This window comes from Poecilia latipinna, unplaced genomic scaffold (genome assembly GCF_001443285.1).
Source record: "Poecilia latipinna isolate Pla-1442-1.1 unplaced genomic scaffold, P_latipinna-1.0 Scaffold0, whole genome shotgun sequence".
Taxonomy (NCBI): domain Eukaryota; kingdom Metazoa; phylum Chordata; class Actinopteri; order Cyprinodontiformes; family Poeciliidae; genus Poecilia; species Poecilia latipinna.
The window spans coordinates 1,319,969-1,336,430 of NW_015112616.1; the positions used below are offsets into that span (position 1 = coordinate 1,319,969).

General features: G+C 39.7%; 1 protein-coding gene across 5 annotated transcripts in view; it reads left to right on the forward strand.

The window, feature by feature from the left end:
• pcdh11 (protocadherin 11) overlaps positions 1-16,462 on the forward strand; it is a 185,063-nt gene that overhangs the window by 4,770 nt on the left and 163,831 nt on the right. For all 5 annotated transcript variants that reach the window (XM_015030019.1, XM_015030097.1, XM_015030182.1 and 2 more), the window contains exons 2-3: positions 6,269-6,853; positions 13,830-16,337. In XM_015030019.1, the coding sequence (XP_014885505.1) occupies positions 6,314-6,853; positions 13,830-16,337 (3,048 nt within the window). In that variant the 5' untranslated portion in view covers positions 6,269-6,313. The remainder of the gene's footprint in view (positions 1-6,268; positions 6,854-13,829; positions 16,338-16,462) is intronic.

Here is a 16,462-nt window from a genome sequence, read left to right on the forward strand (position 1 = left end):
TATATATATGATGATGAAGAGTGATGTCTCAGTGGGTTTGTTTGCGAGGACCTCTGAATAAGAATGTGCGTTGAATAATCAACAGTGCTTCAGTTAAAATTCTCTGATTAAAGGTTAATAGCAAAGAAACCAAAAACAACAGGAAGGAAAGGAAACAATCACATATTGTGAAAATCTATTCCCAATAATGTGTTGCATATTTGCTTAATTTAAGTTCATTTTGGTCTATCCACTTGCAGGAGCACATTTGCCATGGAAGTCAGATTACCCGTGGCCATATGCCTGCCTGGTATCTGAAATCTTATCTTTACTTTGCGGCTAGTTTTCACCTTATGCTGTAATCCTGCCTAATCCTAGCCGCCTCTTAATCCTAAAAAAATAAAGATAAAAAAAAAAAAAAACATAAACTCATTTAAACGATTACACAAAGTTTAGCCTATTCTAGGTAGTTCAATCACAGAAAACATCACAGTTTTACTAGAATATACTCTAATATCAAGGTGCTTCTCCATCACTCATATGTGTCAATATATTAAAATGCCTACCCAAATACCTTGCCATTTGTCCAGGCAACACTAGAAAACTAAACAACAGTAGATTTATAGTGTTGTCCTGTTTCTCTAAAGTGTTATATATATATATATATATGCAAAAACAAACAGCAATGTATGTATTTAATTGCATGTAAATTTTTCTGAGATATTTTTTGTTTTCACAAACATGCTTTTTTTGTGGAATATTTAATTTTTTTAATATAATTTAATTAAAAAAATACATTTAAAAGTCATATTCAAAAAAATATTTACCATGTAACAAAGATATCCAATAATATGGATGCATGGACTTTGCGCTTCAAGTCAATGTAAAATGCAAACAAAATGTCTTGTTTTACTGCTAGTGAAAATGTTTATGAACTATTACTAATGAACCCTTCAGGATCCTGTCCTGTTTATGAATTATCACACTGAGTGAAATCAAACTTGGGTTTCTTTTGGCATCAGTACTGTATTAAGATTTAAAATTTTAATACCAATTTCCAAAGAAACGGGTACGTCACAAATTGTAGTCTGAATTTGGCTACATAGCAGTAGTGTTGGTTAAAATCGTATTCCTTTAGTGTGTGGGGAGAATAGTTTTGTGTTTGTGGACTGAAAAAGAACTGTCTGTGGTTGACAGAAACATGTTTTGTCAGCCATCTGTGGTCCTTAAGGCTCTTAGGAGAAAAGAAAGAACAAGGAGAGACAGTGAAGTCATGCATTGGCCATTGCCAGTTCAGTATTAATAGATGCAACTGCAACAATTAATAAATAAATCAAACTCAAAACCTGACTTTGACAGGCTGCACCATGAGTTTTGGGCTCAGGGCAACCACACTAAGAGTGTCCAATATGCCCATCTTCGGGGGGTGAAGGCAGAGAGTGACAGTAGGAGCATATCTCACCTCTCACTGCCACCCTCCGTGGACGCAAACAGCAAGAAGACCTGCCCATCATGCTGTCGCGTAAAGAGGATCTTGGTCTGGTCAGCCCCCTTCTTCACTGTTTCTCCCAAGAGGGAAGTTTGAGTTTGCCTACTGGATTCAACCTGCTGTCTGGGGGGCTCAAAATAGAATTTCAGGAGACTAGTGAAATGTAAGCAATGGAGACACTCTGACTGACACCTCGAATCTCCCCACTTCCTTTTTTCCCTGCAGCGTTATTCCTTCTCTCACCTAGCTTATCCCTCATGGACAGGTTTGTAAAGCATTGTGACAAGTGAAAAGAAGTGCAAATGTTGGGAAATCATGGCACCGAGAAGGAAACTTGAATTAAGTTAATGAAATGCGAGTAGCAAATAAGTTTCGACCACGACGCGCTTGAGAGCACAGTTCCACATTTTAGTGCACAACTTGGAAGCGGACTGAGCTCTCATGTCTCGTATAGTAGAAAAATGTGCCTCTTTAAAATTACAATGAAGTGCAAAAGGTGTCATTTTTGTCACTACACTTGTACTCCAGCATGCTCTGAGTGTGAAAATACACACTGCAACCTTTCATCCAGCAGAACATTATTATCACTTACAAGGAAGAGGAAATCTAGATCATTCTTTGATCTTTTTTCTCTTTTTTCCTCTTGAGCGAATCACATCCCATTTAGGGATGTAATTTAAACTTCATTATACGTGGTGCGAGCTCAGCCCCGGACCATGTGGTGATCATCGCAGTGAAGCAATCGCTGCTCACTTTCCAAAAAGGTCCGCACTTATGAGTAAAATGTGTCACTTCTGCTAATAGTAAAAGTGACACACTAGTTACTAATAGGATATAATTCTGTCAGTATTTTTGACAGAACAACACATGCCCAGGCGTGTAGAATGAGTGAAAAAGAGCGCAGATCAATGTCGGGCCGTTCTTTTTTTTTTCTTTTTGTCCAACTGCACTGTAATGAGTCTCATGCGACTGCTTTTTGAGGCATGTGAAGTCTGTCTTTACATGTTTCATGAAACGCCTCACAATAGTTGCATATTTAAAAACTGGATCAATTATTAATTTTCTTTTTAAGTCAATCCCTCTTTGTCAGCTGGACGAGATCTTCAGTGAGCTATGAACATTTTTGATTTGGCAATTTAGAAAGACCCCTGTTGTGCTTTTCAGGTTTTTGAGGGAGTCATTGGTTTGAGGATTTGACTCATGTAGGTAGATGGGAATTTCGTAAAAAACAAAAAAAAAAAAAAAAAAAAGTCCCACAGTAATCACATTTCCTGTTTAGTTTCTACAGTCATAATTTGCATGCAGACCATCACAGAATGTAGGCAATTCGTTGGTGGAAATGCATGTCTGATTTCAAGAATACACAACAATATTATACCAATAGGAAAAGTCATATGTGATTAAAAAACACCCAGCGGGGTTGGACTTAAACACACAGTGTGAAATAGATGATGAAATTAGCTCTCACGTACACAGAACTACAGACGTGCAGCCGGTTTTAATATGAAGAGGAAATATGCTGTACCTATGCAGTGTTGGGTCCTCCATGGTGTAATAAAACAGATCCAGTTCCTTGCAGATGTTTAAATACCCATTGAAGTATTTCATATTTTGTAGCCACAGACTTCATTATATGTTGGGCGATTTTATGTGAAGTTACCTATAAATGTAAAGTTGAAGAAAAACAACTTGTACATGGTTTTTAAAATGTTTTCATTCATGAACATCTAAAAAGCACAGCTTGCCTGTATATTTAGCTCTGTTGCTGCTGCACATGTTTTGGGGTATATTTCTCAAAAACGATTATTTTTGCCCATTCCTCTTTTTAAAATAGCTCATTGTCAATCACATTTTGATGGAGGCCCTCTGATAGCATCACTTTTCAAAGTCTTGCTAACAATTATGAAAATTAAATCTAGATTCTAGCATATGAACATGGTTTGAAACAAATGTATATAGCAGATCTGGATATGTTTAAGGTTGTGATCGTGCTGTAAGGTAAATCTTTCTCTGCAGTCTGAAGTGCTTGAAGCCTCTAACCAGTTTCCTCCAGTATTTCCCTGTAAATGGTGTCTGTCATCTTCATGACCCAGTCCTGTTGAAAACGACACATCCCCACATCATGATGCTGCCACCATGTTTCATGGAAGTAAAACATGTTCAGGGCGTTCTGCCACACAGTTTTTTGGCTAGAAGCCGGATTGAGTTTTATCCTCATCTTGAACAAAGCGCCGTTTTTCCTAAGCTTGTTGTGTCCCCTACGTTAAATTGCAGAAATAAAATCTTTTGGCATTTTTTAAGCTATTTTTCAAAGGCGAAATTTATGGAGTATATGTCTAATCTTTGTCCTGTCAATAGATTACCCCACCTGGGTTGTGAATTTCTGCAGATCCATCAGAGTTGCAATAAGCTTTTTGGCTGCTTTTTTTTATTAATACTGATCTTACACGCTGTGTCACTGTTTAGTTGACCGGCCATTCCAGGACCGATCAGAGTTCAGTCCTTTATGACGGACTGAACTCTGTAAACTCTGGGTGCGGCGTACCCAAATAGCCTAGCCCCACTGTAAAGTTTTCCACAACTTGTATCCCTGACCTGTTGTGTTTCTAATAGGGACCACACAGTATCAGGAAATCATGTAATCACAATACCGTTGTGGAACATGACCGCATCAGAAACTGGACCCATTTTTTCTTCTCATTCATCACAGTGTCTCCACAGCACTGATGTGAGCTTTATCGTTATTTTCTGGCAAGAATAGAAAGCCACGCAACATTGTCCGTACTCCTGGCAGCTTTAGGAAAGTAATATGTTTGAGTTATATTCTTTCAACCAAGAAGTTTGTTTCTTATAGGAAATGAGAAAAGCATCTCCCAAAAAATACTAAGACAACTTTCAAGAGGTATTATTTTAAATAAAGTGGCATGATTTCACAGGTCTTTTTGCCGATTCATTGTCAGTGATGAGCTTCAAGTGGAATACGTCTTGGCAACGTCCTAATCAAAAGCTCCCTCTACACTTTCTCTATCAGATTCAAGTCAGGACTCTGGCTATAAGAAACAGATTGGTTTCCAACGGCTAGACAGGAAACCTAGCCTTAATGTTATTTTAAACCTGAATCTGCTAGGTTTATGAATAATTTTGAGATTAACTCTCCATCCAGTGTGGGCACCAAAGGCAGTGAAAATCAGGCTCAGTATTCGTTTGCATGCACAATTTACATACATGATACTTAAAATGCAATATTCAGTCAAATACTATATTAAACCAGTCCCTTGGAATTGCAATGCTGCACACACTGATTGAGTGATGACCACTGTGATTTCGTATATTGTGCAGCTCCGTTCTTCTTTATACTTGAATACATGTTTTTCACTAATATTCTCTACAAATTTCTGAAAACGTCACAGACCAGCTGTTTGTTTGCTGAAACTCAATTACACACGAGTGGAGTCGAGAGTAATTTGTTCACATGGTCACTTTTTCCGACTGTACGCCGCACTGACTTTTATTTAGGAATAAAAACGTAAACTGGGGCTAACTATCACTGAAAAGCCCCGTAAAATAAAACCCGTTGTGGCTGTTGCATGACAAAGTGTGAGAATGTCCAATTGTCATTTCCTGTGCAAGCTCTGTATAAATCTGCTCTCTGTTTATATACAGGTCCTTCGTACTTTACATATCAGCTGCCAAAGGTTTATGGAAGCTTGTGGTGCAAATCTGAATCAACCTGTGTTGCTGTGATGGAAATTCTAGAATAAATTTGTTAAACATGCTTGATAATGGGTTCAATGAATGGATAAGTCATAATGTCAGCTAGCAAACCACACAAAGTAACTCCCCAGTAACCTACTAATTGGGTGGTGGAAAGCAGTCAATATTTTATTCTAGCATGCAGTGGTAAGAGAGGCTTTGCAGAGCACGACTCCTTTATCACACTCCAATGACCTAGTTGGGTTTTTGGCAACTTGGGTTCCTGCCCCTTGGCAGTCATTTACACATATCAAACAGGCAAGATTTTTGTCAAACACAACAAGGGTTTGTCATTTCATACAAGCAGCCAGCTGGGGATTGTTTAGATTTAATGTCAGGGAAAAAGTCTGTTCTGAAGTTGATTGATGGTGGCTTTAACAAAGAGTTCCACTCTGTCGTCTCCTTCCGCTGTCGTTAGTCGTCTAAACAGAACTCTTATCATCCCGTGCTCGCTTGCACACATGGGCGTACGTGAAATATGCGAGTGCTCCATTGTTTACATTCAGAGCAAATGAGGTTTTCCATTAATAGCTTCTGTCAGGCAGTACAAGTGCAAGTGTTCATGTGTGTTCTTGCATGAAAGCACTAACGCTTAAGGCTTAGTTCTGCTTCCTCCAAATTAGCTGGGATCTGGTGGTGAGGTTGCACTTCGTGGGGATACTGCTGCACCACTTTCACTCATTCAATCTTTTTTTTTTTTTTTGCAGATCGCTTTTATCAAGCAAGGTGATGCATTAATAGACTCATACTTTTGGATTAATCATTTATTATAATGACGAAATGGATTTATGGCGCACATGAACTGCTGACCTTTACGTGTGTCCTTGCTCAGCGGAAGTCATCAAAGGTTAATTGTGTAAAACTGCCATTAATTTGCTCTCAAAGACGTGGGAAGGATGTTGGCTCATAACTAGTCAGAATAAAGAGGTCAAGATGAAGCCTCTCCATATGGGAAAATATCACTAATTACAGCTGAACAAGAACACGCTTTAATATTCTGTCCTTCCTTTTTTTCTCTCCCCTTTCCCCTTTCTTGTGTGTCTTCAGAAAGAGTCGCAGCTGTAGAAGTGAAGCTCACACCTAATTTCGAGCATGAACTTGGCAAGTCAGGTGCATGTTCTGGTGGCCTTGCTCACCTGTTTGGTCTTATTATGCAAGGCCCAGGAGAGGGACTACATCGTGAAGGAGGAGCAGCAGGAGAACGTTCGCATCGGGAATCTGCGCAAGGACCTCGACCTCAACCTGGACCCCAACATCAGGCTGTCCTCTCCGCTGCAGTTCAAGCCTGTGTATAAGACGGGCGACGTGCCTTTGGTGAGGGTCGAGGCCAACACGGGGGAGATTTTCACCACCAATCACAGGATTGACCGGGAGAAGCTGTGCTCAGGGATCTTCACGGAGAAACGCTGCTACTATGAGATCGAGGTGGCGGTGCTGCCCGACGAGATCTTTCGATTGGTTAAGATCCGGTTCCTGATTGAGGATGTGAATGACAATGCGCCCCTCTTCCAGTCCACTGTAATAAACATCTCCATCCCTGAAAACACAGCCATCAACACCCGATACCCAGTGCCATCAGCGTTCGACCCTGATGTGGGAATTAATGGGATCCAACACTACGAGCTGGTCAAGGTGAGGATTTATTCTTATTTTAATTCATATAAGTAGGATGTAAAATAAATAAAAAGTTTCCCTAGTTTAAATTAGAACTAAGTAGAACCTTTTTTTTTCTTTTTTTTTAAATTAAAGAAACCGAAATGTGGAAGCTGTAATTAGGGAAGCATAATTAGAGGAGTGTAAGAACTGAATATAAACATGCTTCTGGAGGTCAAGATATTATTATTTATGATGGTTAGCTGTGCTGTTATTAATTACAAGTATTGGTCAGTCAAGACTTTTTCACTAGGTCTCATCATCTGCCCGTTTAGTTCAAACTCAAACTAAATACAGTCACCAAAATCTGTCTCACACACACACACACCTTCTTGAGGGAATTTTTAGCCATTTGTGAAGAACAGCTTAAGCTCTGCCGACTTCACGTTCCTGCATGGCAAAGAAATATTCCTAAATTTAAATCACTCATTTCAGTCATTCATTTGTCCTTTCAAACATTTTCTGTAGTCACCTAATCCTGTTTAGGGTCACAGTGGGTTCTGGAGTATTTCCCAGCGAACAACATGCTGCAGGCAGCGTACAGCTTGGACAGATCTCTAGTTCGTCACAGGGCCAAAACAGAGACACCGAATCACGGATTCAGTCGGTCACAGCTAAAGGCGATTTATAGTCACCGGTTAACCCAACACGTATGTTTTTGGACTGTGAGAGAAAACTGAAAAACCACCTGGAGAAAACAGGGAAAACATGCAAAGTGCACACAAAATGGTCCAAGCCAAGATTTAAACCAATGGCCTTCTAGCTGTCAGGCAAAAAAAAAAAAAAAATGCAAATACATTGATCCCCTTGAAGTCCATTGTGTATTGTCAATCATAATTGCAGTATTATTAATACAATTGCTTAGCTTTTTTCCCTCTTGGATATCTAAGATAAATGTCTATTTTATTTGGCAGTATTAACTGTTCTTACTCCAATACAAACAAACCAAAATTACCATAAAGACAGTATTTCACAGATAACAGAGCTTCTTTAGCTAAACTAGCAGTGTACTACAATTTCAAAAGTATAAGTGGAAAAAAAAAAGTATTTTATAAAAAAAAAAAATCCATCGAATGACTGTCATTGGTAATTGAAAAATGTTTAATGCACATGATATTGATTAGTCATAGACTCTTTACAGAATGCCACATGTCTGACTAATTGATTGTTTTTATTTGATGGACGCTTGTATTGTTTTACCTTTTAGATGATTTCACTTGATATGAATCAGGATCTGGATTAACTGACTCTACAGTCCCGCTGCCGTGCTTTGGTTGTTCTCTTTGAGAAAAAGAAAGAAGAAAAAAAATGCTATTAATTTACACCCTGTTGAAAATGTGACCTACTTTTTCATAAAGAGAAATGTGTTGCGAAACCTAAAATATTTAACACTAGCCATAAAACTTCTTATGTGCTTTATATCATTTTGGCAGGAGGCTGTAAAAAAACGGGCCACTTTTCTCTACGTGCAGATATATCTGAGAATATGCATTGAAGAGTGCAGACACAACACATAGAGTCCCGCATGTCCGATTTCCAGCCACAAGTTACATGTTACACAAGTTACAAGTCTGTCTTAAATCTCTGCAAATGAAAGCATGCAGCATCGCATGGTGATTTCATTTGCTTTTTTTTTTTTTTTTTCCCTAAAAGGTGTTGGATGTAATTTCAGATTTAACGACAATATTCTAAAATCTTCAGCTACATTTAATTTATAGCTATATATGTCACATGTTACAAATAAAGAATTAGTACAATGGAGGAACAACTTTTGCATTCAAAATGAGTGAGATCAGTGAGAGTATAGAGGGGTGTAGATTTAACATTTCCCTCAATGCTGTGATAGAATGAACAGAACATTTGCCGTCTGTATCTGTCTCGCTTACCAACAGGCATTTTGAAAGCGTCTCCTCTCTGCCAGGGCCTCTTCGATGCAGTGCTCCGAATTGTTCATGTCTGGAAAATCACCAACCAAATGTTCAGCTCATTACAGTGATCATCTGCAATCATTTTCTTTGCCCTTTTCACAATATATAGCGCCATAAACCCCTGCATGTAGTCATACATTTCAGAGCATCTGTGGCTTTTGGTCCCTGATTCAATTCTTCTCATTATATTCTCATTGGACCTGAGATTAATTTCCTCGTGCCCCAGGTTCTATATGAGTTAAAGCATTAAAGGAGCCCGAGACATTTTCATGCCTTTGGTGTCGTTCATTTCAGAAGTGGGGTAGAAAGCTGGAGGTTTAGTGGGGAAGGACTGTGCGAGCATTTCCTAGAATAGCTTTTGGCTGCTAAGCCACCCGTGGTCTATCTCTGTTTGGTCCTGGGAGATTTGTCTCAGAAGCTCCCTAAGAGTGATAGTTTGTCCAGTTTTCTCGTGTTGTTCAGGGCACTTTTCTAAAATTGCTACCATCATATGGCAGAGTCAGCCATACTCAGTGTTTTGTCACTCCCAGGTTTTCAACATACAGAACAAATAAAAGAAACCGGGCAGCCTCTTTGTACACCTTTCCTTTTTTTCTAAAATTTAAGAAGTAAAAGAAGAAGTTTTATTTATTTAGCACTTTTTCTGCAACAAGGCAGTTCAAAGTGCTTTAAGGAATTATTTAATTTTGTAATATACACTGTGCCACCCTAAAGTTTTTACTAGCCGGGTCTGGCCACCGCTGTGTTTTTTTTTTTTTTTTTTTTTTTTTTTTTTTCTAGGGATACCACTGAGCCCCCCAGAGAAATTATTGCAGATTATGTTTGCAGACAAATTATCCCATGTGTGAAGAATTTTTTAATGTCATAAATCGCAGAAAATTAACCCATAATAATTGTTCAAGACAAAGAAAGCAAACACATGTGGAGTTACAGAGGGATTTCCTATAACAGGACAAGATATTCCGCTTAGAGACACACTCCTCAGAGATTCTGCAAAGCCATACATATCAATAGAAGAAGATAAGGGCACACTGTATGTGTATGCATGTAAAAGAGACAGCAGTTGTTAATAATGTAATTATATTATGACAGCAGTTAATTGTCTCTGTCAGTAAATTATAAATTAACTGCAATTAACCACATTTTTTGGGACAGCTGAGTTCAGTTCAACAAGCCACACTCAGGCCTGGTTACGGTAGAATCAAGACAAAATCGGCTGAAAGATCTCAAGAAGCAGAAGAGAATTCAAGTTACTGTAAAACAGGGTTTTTTCTATTTTAAAACAGAAACAGTCATTACGGAGTTGGTATTTTGAAATTTGCTTATGATCTCATATTAGCATGGTAAGCACAGCTGGAATATTGAAATAAAGATCTCATTTTGTATATTCAATTGAATACATATCCATTAAACACTAACTTAAAGAGTCTGGTACTATTTTCTAAATGCAGGATGCTCCATGAGATAAAGAAGTTGAAAACTTAAAATAATAATACTGAGTAATTTAGCTGCAGTCATTTCAGTCTTCAGGTTATTTGCTTTAACCTGAATGGCTGCTCCATTTTTTTTCCCTTCGATTTTGGAGTTGACATAAAATGATCGATATTTTGGGCTATTATTGTCTTATTTATAGACATGTCTGTGGCCATCAGGAAAAATAGACGGGGATCAGACATGGGGAGAGTAGGAGAATGGGTTAAATGGATCCATCAGTAAGGCTAACATTGTAAATAAGAGGTTGTTTGTAATGTGTTGCCTGCTGAAAGGTTTAACAAGTTAACTAATGCAAAGAGAAACATTGTGATAAAACCTCTAAATTATTGTTTCACCACTCAGCATCACCTTAAGTGACATATTCAAAGTTTAATCCGAGTTTTGTTTCAGAAATGGAGTGAAAGATGAAATCAGTGATAATCTGAGGCACCGTTTTGTTCACAGTCATCGTTTACATCATCAACCAGCTCATCTTCTGTCAGTGTCACTCAATCACTGTCATAAAAATTAGCCAGTTCTCATTTGCATTTGCCCCGTGTCAGCCCCCAAATTCAGCTTTCACACAAACCTTTGGACCTGTAATATAAAACTACAATCATCAAGCAAGTTCAGAAAGGCATGCACACTTTGCCGTTTAGAGAGCTTTGTCCTCTTGCTCAGCCTTAAGGTTTCCTGCAAGTGATTCATGCCAGTATTTGGCCTTTTCTTAGCCTGCCCCAGATCTTATCGCAATCCACCAGACTAATTCTGCATTCAGAAGAATGCACAGTCTCAGGGAAAGCTCTCCTCAACTTATTGAAATGCAGTGAGGGCTGTCTTGTCAGTTTTAAAATTGTTTGAAACCAAGACAAAAGCACAGTGGAACTGCGAGCTCATAAATCACTGTGCAACATTCCCTTTGACACATGCTAACTCAACATCCTACTATTATCAGGCTTTTCCAAATATCACTGCACAGATACTGAGCGACTGTGCAGAATCAATGAACTAGTCAAACAACTGAGGATTGAAGAGCTCTGTATGGATGGAGAGGATGATAACTTTACAGCTCCCAGAATGTTTCCTCGCCCCTATAGGTTACCTGAGAAATCATTTTCCAGCATGTATAAAGATTCTGCAGCGTTTAACCGTGTGGCAGTTTCTCCATGTTTCACGTTCCATGCCCACTTATTTTTATAAGATTTTGCCCAGAAGGATCCCTAAGTAAGGCCCGGAAGATCAGTGCTGCTGCATTGGCTTTTTTAAGTAGTTCTGTCAATCACTAATGTGTTGACAACATTTCCTCTGCATGCAATTTCTCAGAGTACACAATAATTTACATGCTGCAGCTGCACGTTCTTGTGTCGGCTACAACGCTGTGTTGGCAGAAGGACAGCTCCACATTTTGAAATATACTGCACACTCTTGTGCTTGCAATTTGGTTAAAATGGTCCCCCCTTGAATAACGAGAATGTACATATCTTAATCTCATTTGATAGCTATGCCTAGACAGAGTAATCTCTTCCAACATTATGTGCAGCATGAAGCTTATCTCTTTAAAGAGGATGCTTTTTCTTGTTTTACCATGAAACTGCTTCTGACTGAGAGAGCTTCAAAGGGCTTCTTTGTTTCATAATGTGCATGCAGCTCATTCATAGGCTTGATCTTCTTATTTCCTCCCCCTGCTCTCCTTTCCTCCTCTTTTTGTATCCCTTCTTTCTGTCTTTTACCTGCTTTATTCCTTTCCACTTGCCTCTGATTTATGGGTCTATACCGTACACATTTTACGTTAAACATTAGGAAGGCATTTACTCTTAACTACTACTGCCAGTTCATCTGGTTTCGCATGTGGATTACTCATGCATTTCTTTTCATTTTCTTCCAGCTGTACCTTTGCGTAGATTTAGCTCCTCTTGAGCAAAAAGCCTCTCTGTTAAGTAGGGTTTTTCCATTCTGCTCTTTTTAATTTAAGGTGATCCCATCTTGCATTGTACCCAAATATAAGTTTATTGGCGTGTCTCTTTTCCCTCAATCTTTTCCCCTCTGATAATGAAGCTGAAAATGGTGCAAGGTTGCCTGCTCCATTCTAACATGACACATGATAGGAGGATAAAGTGAAATCTCATTTTGGGGAAGGCAAAAAAATGAGAAGGCTAAAGAAGTAAATGGATCCATTCGAGCTGTAGTTATATGGAGAGGATGAACATACTTGATTCATTTGAAAGATTGGTCACATTTCAAGCAGATTAATTGGCTTCGTTTTGATCTTTCACAAGCAATAAATCACAATGTGGAATCAGTTTTTGAGCACTATTCTATCACATTTATAGGGATTCTACGTAACCAGGCAGAGTGGAGAAATGAATTTTAAGGAATTATTTCTATATCACTAGAAACTGAATTATTAACAGAGAGGAAATATGCTTTTCTTACATTCTGATAGACACTTAAGTTCAAAACCATCCATGCCTCTGCTAGATCTACTTTTAAAGCAATCCTTTAATATTACCGACATGTTTCTTCATTCAACAGCCTGAATACGGTGGTCTAACCATTGGCCCAACTTGAATGTGATCAAGGGGTTAGCAAGGAGACTGCCCATCCTCAAAGATGTATCACCAAACATACATCATTAAAGATCCAGTGGATACAGCTTATGAACAATTGAAAGAAGTGTTTGATTGCTTTGATTGCAGTAGAGAGTATTTTATTAATTATTGAAAAGTATCAGGAACTAAGCAGAAAGGCACAAGGAAAAAAAAAATTATTAATCTTTTGAAAAAAAAAAAAAAAAAAAAACTGTCGACACAAATCCACCAAAGAAAATATCTCAAAAATCCAACAACGGGCCCAAAAGAAAATGTCAGCTACTTCAAACCTCACAGAAGATAACAACTTCACACAGAGAAATCTATACACACAGGCTAGCCTGCAAGAAACATGGAGGGAAGAGGGGAAAGACACTAAGTCAATGAATAAACATAAAGAACTAATTCAAAGCAACAAGTAACTAAACCCAAATGTTAAATCTAAAACACCCCAACATACAGATGATTCCAACCTTTAGAATTTAGAGACTTTTTCTCCACAGTCAAGTTCTCTGCTCTCATCAGCAGCCAGATGATTCCTCCACCTTCTGGCGTTGCATCATAAAAAGTTCCCTCCTCCAGCCAGTTCTTTAAGTCTCGACAAAATTAAATAATGCCATGTAATGATTTAAACAAATGTCTGCACATATTAGCAAACAGTATTTTTTTATTAAACCAAAAATAATAATCATTGCCAGGCTTTAAGGATTCTTCTCACGATAACAACTTCCACGATTGATAAGTGTTTTTGTTTGTGTGACCTGTTAGCATCTGGATTTTACTTTCTCATTTAATTGGAAAGACTGTAATTCTGAGTTTCTGACCTGATGGTCAAGCTGAAAATTGCCTTATTCTGGTTACCAGCCAATTATTTTAGAGTAGAATTTTGAATTTGTTCCCTTAAAGAATATATTCACATTGTCATGTGTAGCATCAGTAGTAACCACAGCTGTTTTCTCTTTTCAGAGTGTCAGTGAGTTTGGCTTAGACATCATTGAGACCCCGGAAGGTGACAAGTGGCCACAACTCATTGTTCAGCAGAATCTTGATCGGGAGCAAAAGGACACCTTTGTGATGAAGATCAAGGTAGAAGATGGTGGCAACCCCCCCAAATCTAGCACTGCCATTCTCCAGGTTACCATTTCCGATGTCAACGACAATCGTCCTATCTTCAGGGACAGTGAGTTGGAAGTCTCTGTTCCAGAAAATGCTCCGATGGGGACTTCTGTGGCTCAGCTTCACGCCACAGATGCAGACCTGGGTTCCAATGCACAGGTCCATTTTTCATTCAGCAACCAGATCTCCTCCTCAACCAAGCGTCATTTTGCCATCAACAGCTCTACTGGACTGATTACTGTAAAGCAACCTCTAGACCGGGAGGTGACTCCTGTTCATAAACTCATTGTTCTCGCAAGTGATGGCAGCTCAACCCCATCAAGAGCCACAGTGATTGTCAATGTCACAGATGTTAATGACAATGTTCCTTCCATAGACACTCGCTACATTATCAACCTGGTAAATGGGACTGTTCTACTGTCTGAGAATGCTCCTCTCAACACCAAAATAGCCCTTATTACTGTTACTGACAAGGATGCCGATCTGTATGGCAAAGTGGCTTGCTACACTGACCATGATGTTCCTTTCCGGCTTAAGCCTGTCTTTAATGATCAGTTCTTACTGGAGACAGCTGCCCCTCTAGATTATGAGACCACTCGTGAATATGCTATTAAGATAGTGGCCTCGGACAGAGGAACGCCTCCTTTGAACACTTCCGCTATGGTCTTAATTAAAATCAAGGATGAGAATGACAATGCACCCATTTTCCCTCAGCCTGAATTTCAACTGTCAATACCAGAGAACAATGACCCCTTAATGCAGTTAATAAAAATCAGTGCCACTGATGCAGATAGCGGACACAATGCTGAGATTATTTATACTCTTGGCCCCGATGCACCGGACGGGTTTAACATAGACAGGCGATCGGGGATTCTCTCTGTTGGGAAACGACTGGACAGAGAGAAGCAAGAGAGGTACTCATTCACTGTCATAGCAAGAGACAATGGCTCAGCACCCTTACAGAGTAATGTCACTGTTAGGCTAATTGTTCAGGACCTCAATGACAACAGCCCAGCTTTCACTCACCCTGAGTACAACTTCTATGTACCTGAGAACCTGCCGCTTTATGGGACAGTGGGCTTGATCACAGTGACAGATACAGATGCTGGAGATAATGCTGTTATCACCTTGTCTATTTTGAACGGCAAAGACAATTTCATCATTGACCCTCAAACTGGTGTGATCAAACCAAATATCACCTTTGACAGGGAGCAGCAAAGCTCATATACCTTCATGGTCAAAGCAGTTGATGGAGGACAGCCTCCAAGTTCCTCCTATGCCAAGGTCACGATTAATGTTGTCGATGTGAATGACAATCGCCCTGTGTTTGTTATCCCTTCCTCCAATTATTCATACGACCTGGTGCGAACCACCACCTCCCCAGGTTCTGTGGTGACCAGAGTGTTTGCCATTGACAATGACACAGGTATGAACGCTGAGTTGCAGTACAGTATCATCAGCAACATCATCATCACATCTAGGGTCTCCCCTCGAGGTCTCTTTTCCATCGACAAAACGACTGGTAACATAACACTGCAGGAGAAAATTGTACTAGCTGATCAGGGACTGCATAGACTGGTGGTCAAGGTCAAAGATTTAGGCCAACCTGAGTCATTACATGCTATTGCACTTGTACACTTGTTTGTCAATGACACTGTGTCGAATTCTACCTTCATCCAAGAGCAGCTGCGAAAAAGTATGGAAACACCATTGGACCGTAATATAGGGGACAATGAGATAACGCCTCAAGCCAATGGATATGTAATTGTTGTTATAGCGATCATAGCAGGAACCATGACTGTTATTTTGGTGATATTTGTCACCGCCTTGGTGCGCTGCCGGCAGACACCTAGACATAAAGTAGTACAGAAAGGCAAGCAGAGTGGGGAGTGGGTGTCACCCAACCAAGAGAACCGTCAAATCAAGAAGAAGAAGAAGAGAAAGAAGCGATCTCCTAAGAGCCTTCTCCTAAACTTTGTGACCATAGATGAATCCAAGCCTGAAGACCCCACACACGAGCATGTTAATGGCACCCTGGATCTTCCTGTAGAGCTTGAGGAGCAGACCATGGGAAAGTACAATTGGGCGACCACGCCTACAACCTTCAAACCTGACAGCCCAGACTTAGCCAAGCATTATAAATCTGCATCCCCTCAGCCCACATTTCAGATCAAACCAGAAACTCCTGTGGCCCCTAAGAAACATCACGTGATCCAGGAGCTCCCCTTGGACAATACGTTTGTGGTGGGCTGCGACTCACTCTCCAAGTGTTCATCGACTAGCTCCGACCCATACAGTGTCTCAGAGTGCGGCTGTCAGGGGGGATTCAAGGCTGCAGGGCAAATCGCCACCCGGCAGGTAATTCATGAATTCTTTTTTAAACCCACCCACACTAGTCTCCACTCACACTCCCCATGCTTTTCCTTGGTAGCTGATGTAAAAGGGGGAGGGAGGGAGCATGAAGCCAAGGGGTTTTCTCACAC